General features: G+C 59.3%; 1 protein-coding gene across 2 annotated transcripts in view; it reads left to right on the top strand.

Moving 5' to 3' along the window:
- PI4KB (phosphatidylinositol 4-kinase beta) overlaps positions 1–7,186 on the top strand; it is a 15,861-nt gene extending 8,675 nt beyond the window's left edge. The window contains exons 3-12 of one of the 2 annotated variants that reach the window (XM_085316546.1): positions 276–320; positions 3,240–3,467; positions 3,805–4,032; positions 4,283–4,392; positions 4,729–4,833; positions 5,452–5,575; positions 5,658–5,923; positions 6,117–6,249; positions 6,582–6,702; positions 6,941–7,186. In XM_085316546.1, coding sequence (XP_085172672.1) covers positions 276–320; positions 3,240–3,467; positions 3,805–4,032; positions 4,283–4,392; positions 4,729–4,833; positions 5,452–5,575; positions 5,658–5,923; positions 6,117–6,249; positions 6,582–6,702; positions 6,941–7,122 — 1,542 coding nt within the window. In that variant the 3' untranslated portion in view covers positions 7,123–7,186. The remainder of the gene's footprint in view (positions 1–275; positions 321–3,239; positions 3,468–3,804; positions 4,033–4,282; positions 4,393–4,728; positions 4,834–5,451; positions 5,576–5,657; positions 5,924–6,116; positions 6,250–6,581; positions 6,703–6,940) is intronic. The other variant, XM_085316547.1, reaches the window with a different exon arrangement.
- Positions 7,187–7,192: the final 6 nt, after the last annotated feature.

The following is a 7,192-nucleotide window of genomic DNA, read 5'->3' as shown; positions in this document are numbered from 1 at the left end:
GAGGAGATTTTATCTAGGGGAAAATTTGGCTAAATTGGAGGCCGTAGGAGGAAAATAAGTATTTTTGAGCATGGTCTTGGGTGCTGTAACCGCAGCAGAGCCCGGCGCGAGAGTCCCCGTCCCCGTCGGCAGCTCCCGTCGCGCCCGCAGCTCAACGGCAGCAGCTCGTTCGGGCTAAAAAAATCAGCTGAGACGAACCGTAATTAAAAAAAAAAATAGTAATAATGATAAAAAGATGCAAACCACCGACGAAACGCCTCTCCTCCCTTTCCCAGGAGCTCTCCTCGAGCACGGAAAGTCTCGAGCGACCCTTCAGTCCCGTAAGTGGCCCGTTTCGTGCTAGCGCCTGCCTGCCCTGTTACAGCAGCATTTCCTCTGCGCCCTCGACTACTCTAAACGCCCGGCAATGCCCCGCGAGCAGCCCTGACCCGAAGCCATCCCCCAAAATACACAATTTTTTTTTCCTTTTCCATTTTAGGTTATTTTATTTTTTTTTTCGCTGTTGTTGTCTTTTTTTTTTTAATTAATTGATTTATTTATTTATTTTGCATTGCCCTGCAAAGAGCTGCTGCCGTTTGAGCCGAGCGTTTGGGGCTTTTGCCTCGGGGCCGATGCGGCTAAAAGCAACCGCGGGAGCCTTGAACGCCGAGGCGGCGAGTCCCGCGGCGGCGGCTGGGTTTTCTCCGAGAAGTCCCTGACCGTTGGGTCGTGGCAGTAGCGGATGAAAGAGGAAATGCTGTTTCCTTGAATTTTGACTTAAAACCTCTCTGCCCGATGAGATTTAATTTGCTTTTTCCACCGATCTTTTTTCCCCCCCTTCCTCTGTCTGTCGAGCCGAGTCTTTCAATCAAAAAAGCCGATATTAGAGCGTTTTCCCTCTTGAAATGAACTTTTTTTTTCCTCTGCTTGTGATCAATGGCGTCTTTCTCCTTCGTGTCATTTTTTGCCCCCCCTTTCCCTACCTCTGCGTGCGCRCTGCGTGTTCTCCCTTTGGGATTTCCTATACGGGCTTCCACGTGTTGCATATGTAGTCCATGCTCAAAACCAGGCAGCGGAGCCGGGAGCTGAACGCAGACGCTCGCGCGTCCTCCGGGAAAGGGTTTGTCTGAGGGGGAACCCCAGCAGTAAAGAACTATTTAAAGATATATATATGTAAATTATATTTTTATACATATATATATATATATATATATATATATACACACACTCAACTCTCTCATCCCTCTGCAATCGTTTTGTGTCCTCGATTTAACGCCAGAATTTTAACACCTTTTGCACGGGGCTTGGTAGGAGCAAGACGCAGGCGGAAACTTTGGGTTGGTTTTATTGCATTTTTTTTATTGTTTTTTTTTCCCCCTCCCTCCCCTGCTCCACGTAGCCTCATCCCTCCCTCCGATGAGTTTCCCGGGCGTTTGCAAAGCGCGGGAAGGTCCGAGGGGGAGCGCGGGAGCCTTCTCGCAGCTCTCCCATCCGCCGGCGGCGCCGGTCGCTCCGCATCCGTCGAGTTTGGGATAATTAATAATAATCATAATAAATCACAATCCAGGGGCTAGGACAGGAGCTCTGCTCTGCCCCTCCGGGGAGCTCCCAGCTCCAGGCGTTTCGGGTAGGTCCTGCTCCCGCGGCGGGGTAGGAGCGAGCGAATGCAGGCGGCGGAAGGCGGCTACGGCCAAAATTTTGCTGCGGAAAGCTCTGAACGGACCAACGCGGTAGTTTTTTTCCCCAAAGACGTTCCCAAGATGCTTCAATCCAGCGCGGGCAAAAGGCTCCGATGCCGGCGGCCAAAGCGCAGCCCGAAGCTCTGGACCGGAGAAAGCTCTTCTGGTTCCTCCTGGCTCTCTCGGAGTGTGTCGTAACAAAAAATAAACAAAAAGCCTTACTTGAGGGGTTTTTCAGAGTGGGGATATGTATTTTTTTATTCAAGCCCTGCCGCCTGAACCTTTTGCTGCGGTGGGAAAGCGAATGTTTCCGTTGGCGCCGAGCCACAAAACGGTCCTTCGGGTGGTCGCACGAGCGAAGGACCCGGCCCGGCCTCGCCTCTCGGCGTTACCGAGCCGGTGCAAACCCGGCCGTGCCGCGGCCGGGGCTTCGCGCTGCCCGGGCGCCTTCCCTCCCCTCGCTGGCGCTCCCGAGAAAAGCTTCGGAGAAGAAGAGTCCGAAAGGCGCCGCGGGAGGAGGATTCGTTTCCGCTYGCGGTGATAACGCGGATCGGAAAGGAGGATTTTCGCTCGTGGCCCGCGGTCGCCCGTGCACCCCCGTGAATTTATTGCCTCTCCCGTTGGGTTTAGATGCCGCACAAATCCTTGTGCGGGTCCTGAGGACGCCTCTGCCTGCTCCGGAGGAGGGGACAGCGCTCGCCCCCGAGTTCGGGAGGGTTTTTGACGTGGACTACAGATCCAAACGGGTTCCCAGCTGCCCGTTCCCGAAAGGGGACGGCTGGGCTGATCCCTCTCCTCTCTTGCCGTCCTGGTGTTTCGCTGCGCGGCCTTCCGGGGCTCCCCGATACGTTTCCTTGCTTCCTTTTCGCACGCTCCGATGCTCTATTTATTTATTTATGTATTTTGCATGCGCATTTCGAGCATGATTGTGCAGCGAGCGCTTTGATCCCCCCATCTTTAACGACAAAAATCAACCCGCAGTCGGTGGTTGTTCCCGTTTGAAAGCTCGACCGTGCGAAGCAGAGCAGAGAGCCCGGCTTATCCTGCGGGATACGGGGCTCGTGCTCGCAGACCCTGCGCTGAAAGGGGGCTTTGACGGTTGCAATCTGATCTCTGCAAAACGCTGGGATGGAAAAATGAGCCAGGCTTTGCCTTGGCGAAGCGGGGGAAGAGTACAGGGGGAAAAAAAATAAATAAATAAGAGCTAGCGCAGGCCARTTCGTGCTCCCTCTGCCGGCTGGCGGCTCGCAGGAGCGCTGGGCTCTAGCAGGGCTGGAAAAAGCAGCCAAAAAGGGATTTGGGGATGCGGAGAAGAGGGCGCTGGGGTGGAGGAGCCGCGGCCGGCGCAGCGGGAGGGGGAGAAGCGCCTCGGCTCAGCCTTCTGCTTCCAGGTGCCGCTCCGGTCGCGGGAGCATCATCCGAGCGCGGGAAGGGGCTGGGATGGGAGAAAGCGGAATTTGTCCTGGTGGTTTTAGCCTGAGGAGGCGGATAACAGAACGACCGGTGTCTTACGGAGCTGCTGCCCGTTTAACGCTCTCCTACCTCCCCCTTCCTTTGCCTTCCTTCCTTCAAACTTTTTAGCCGGTCCGACTCGCTCCGGAGAGAGAGTTCATCAAATCGCTGATGGCCATCGGGAAGCGCCTGGCCACTCTGCCCACCAAAGAACAGAAAACCCAGCGGCTCATTTCGGAGCTCTCGCTGCTCAACCACAAGCTCCCGGCGCGCGTCTGGCTGCCGACGGCCGGCTTCGACCATCATGTGGTGCGAGTGCCCCACACCCAGGCGGTCGTGCTCAACTCCAAGGACAAGGTAAGAGCCAGAGGGCGGGAGCGTCGAAAGGTGGGTCTTGGCCTCGGCGCGGGTTCTGTCCGCCCTGGAGATCATCTGGTCCAAGCTCCCTGTTCAAGCTGTCACCCACAGCAGGTTTCCCAGGACCCTGTCCACATGGCTTTTGAATATCTCCAGGGACGGAGACGCCACAATTTCTCCGGACAACCTGTTCCATGCAAAGCGGAGGGTGGCAGAGCACGGGCCAAGCGGCTGGTGGATGCCCTGCAAGGCCTGGGAGCATCACGCTGCCTTCTGTAGCCACCTGGTCCTTGCAGAGCCTGGGCCCCGGTRACCGGCTTGGTTTTCCTTCCCCCAGGCTCCCTATTTAATCTACGTTGAAGTACTTGAATGTGACAATTTCGACACAGCGAATGTGCCGGCTCGCATCCCCGAGAACCGCATCCGGAGCACGCGATCGGCCGAAAACCTCCCCGAGTGTGGGATCACCCACGAGCAGAGGACCAGCAGCTTCACCACCGTCCCCAACTACGACAACGATGACGAGGCCTGGTCCGTGGACGACATCGTGGAGCTGCAAGTGGAGGTGAGGCCAGCGGGGTGCTGCGCGGGGTTTGGCTCTGCACCGCACGATGGTCCGCAGCCCCCCTCCGTGGGGCTCAGTCCCTTGCCGGCGCAGGGAGATGCTGCCAGGTGGAGAAGGGCTTGCGGGCGGCAGCGCAGTCCCACCCGGGAAGGAGCTTCCCTTYGGGATGGCGGACGAGCGGGAGCTCTCCGCTTGGTCGGCGCGGGGAACGTGCCGCCGCGGCGCCGCTCACGCGCCTCTCCCCTTGCAGCTGCCGGAGATGCACACCAATAGCTGCGACAACATCTCCCAGTTCTCTGTGGACAGCATCACCAGCCAGGAGAGCAGGGAGCCCGTGTTCATAGCTGCTGGAGACATCAGGTGAGCTGCTCCGGGGCTGGTACAACCTGCTCCGCGTTCTGGAAGAGCTGCTGGGACCCTTCTCGCCTAAATGAGCCTTCCCAGGCTCACGGTCTTTGCTGCTCTCCTCCAGCCCCCGCGTTTTTTTGCTCGGGTGCTGGCGTCTCTCGTGCTGGTGGATGTGGCCCGGTTAAACGAGCCCGCCTTGTGTTCTGCTCTGAGCAGGATTGAACCCGTGAGCTTTGTAAAGCGCTTTGAGTCGGTCCTGCGCGTACGTGGGGACGGCGCTTCCCCCCACCGAAACGTTCCCCCTGGGCGAGCCGAGCTCGCTGCCTGACGCACGGCTCTGTCTTGCAGACGGCGGCTCTCGGAGCAGCTAGCGCACACCCCCACGTCCTTCAAGAGGGACCCCGAGGACCCGTCTGCTGTCGCCCTGAAGGAGCCTTGGCAGGAGAAAGTCAGGTAGAGCCGGACGGGGCGCCTGAGCGCTGGGTTGGTCTCAGCAYCCCGGGGACTTTGCGCACCCTGGAAGGGCCAGGACCGGACCCCTGAGATTTTCTCAGTAAATAAACGTGGCCTTAGGCCCGGATCATCCCCAAGGGAGGGAATATCCACTTAGGACATGGTGAAGGGGGCAGCGGAGCGCAGCGAGCAGGCGGGCGAGAAGATCCCCAGCTCGAGTTGCTGCGTCTTTACTGCCTTGTTTCATGTCAGAGCAGTTTGGCCCGTCCCAAGGTAAACTCATTTGGGTTCCTGGCCTCCAAAGTTGTGTGTGCAACTCGCAGGTTTCTCCTTGAGCAAGGTGGAGAGCGCCCTGGGCTACTCCGGGCTCTCTAGGTTTGGGGCTTTGTGTGGGTTTTCATGGAGAGCTTGGAGATTTATGGAGAAAACAGGATTAATTTCCTGCTGCTCTTCTGAGATGTCACGTGGCTTGGAGGAGATCTGATCCGTAGTTTGGTCAGGGCCTCGGTGTGTAGCTGTTGCAATCCTGGGCTTCCTTAGCCCCCAAATTCCTGACCGGAACCGTGGCTGACTCGCCGCTGCCCTCCTCGGGCTCTCAATCTCACCCGTTGCCTGCAGGAGGATCAGGGAAGGGTCACCCTACGGCCACCTGCCCTCCTGGCGCCTCCTCTCCGTCATTGTGAAGTGCGGGGACGACCTGCGGCAGGAGCTCCTGGCCTTCCAGGTCCTCAAGCAGCTGCAGGTGAGGCGGGGGAGGCGCTGGCCCCGGCGAGCCTCCCTCGTGCCCTGGCCTCTGACGGAGTCTCCCTCTCTCCTTCCCGCAGTCCATCTGGGAGCAGGAGCGGGTGCCCTTGTGGATCAAGCCGTACAAAATCCTCGTCATCTCCGCCGACAGCGGCATGATTGAGCCAGTCGTGAATGCTGTGTCCATCCACCAAGTCAAGAAGCAATCCCTGCTTTCGCTGCTGGATTATTTCCTGCAGGAACACGGCAATTACACTACCGAAGCCTTCCTKACTGCGCAGAGGAACTTTGTGCAGAGCTGCGCCGGCTACTGCCTGGTGTGCTACCTGCTGCAGGTGAAGGACAGGTGAGTCCCTGCGCGCCGGCRCGGGAGCAGCCGCAGTACGGCCAACGCGCTCGGCCCGCTGCCAGGATGCTGCGTCCGACAGGGAAGTCCTGGGAGCGGACGGGTGCCGGCCCAGGGCTCCTCCCTGCCTCCGCTCCTGGGCTCAGGCGGGCGCTCGCGATGCTCACCGGCGGCTTTCCCTCCTCTCGCTCAGGCACAACGGCAACATCTTGCTGGATGCAGACGGACACATCATCCACATTGATTTTGGGTTCATCCTCTCCAGTTCCCCRAGGAACCTGGGCTTCGAGACGTCTGCCTTCAAACTCACCACCGAGTTTGTGGACGTGAGYGAGCCAAGGACACAACAGCGAGGGGTGGGGGGGGATCCTGCACCGCTGGCCGGCACGGTCAGACTGAGCGATGGAAAGGCTGGGGTGACACCAGTGACGGGCTTGGCCAGCTTCAGCCCCGCTCTCCAGCTGAGCCGTTCTCGCGACCCAGCTGATGAGATTAAAGCCAGAGGAGCTCTGTTTGCTGCGTAGATGCACTCAGAGAAGTGAAATTCCCCAAATAATCCGCTCGTGACCTGCTGGGGGACGATCCTGCGGCTCGAGGCATATGCCGTTGCTCTGGCTTTCCTGTCCTCCGCCCACGCCGCCTCTCCTTMCCCTTCCAGGTGATGGGCGGCCTGGACGGGGACATGTTCAACTACTACAAGATGCTGATGCTGCAGGGGCTCATCGCCGCCCGGAAGCACATGGATAAAGTCGTGCAGATCGTGGAGATAATGCAGCAAGGTGAGGGGATCCTGCGGGCCCGGAGCCCGGCTCTTCGCGGGGCGCCGCGCACGCACACACGCGCGAGCTGCCCTGGCTTCGGGCAGGGCTCAGACGGTCCCCGCAGAGAGCGGCACCCGAAAGCAGAGGCCGGGAGCGGGCGAGCGACCGCGTGCGGGTCGGGTTGGCCTCCAGGTCGGCAGAGATGAGGGACGGAGAAGGCGCGAACGCTTCCCCCRTTGCCTCCGTCTCGCGGCAGGTTCGCAGCTGCCCTGTTTCCACGGCTCCAGCACCATCCGCAACCTGAAGGAGCGGTTCCACATGAACATGACGGAGGAGCAGCTGCAGCTGCTCATCGAGCAGATGGTGGACGGCAGCATGCGCTCCATCACCACCAAGCTCTACGACGGCTTCCAGTACCTCACCAACGGCATCATGTGACGGGCGCCCGGGCCGCCGAGTCCTCGGCACCGGCCGGGGCGGCTGCCGCCGGGGCTGGACACGCACACGG

Source organism: Rhea americana, unplaced genomic scaffold, assembly GCF_003343005.1.
Source record: "Rhea americana isolate MKP2758 unplaced genomic scaffold, rheAme1 scaffold_471, whole genome shotgun sequence".
Classification (NCBI taxonomy): Eukaryota; Metazoa; Chordata; class Aves; order Rheiformes; family Rheidae; genus Rhea; species Rhea americana.
Note: the sequence above shows the minus strand (reverse complement) of the source record. Positions and strands in the feature narration are given on the sequence as shown.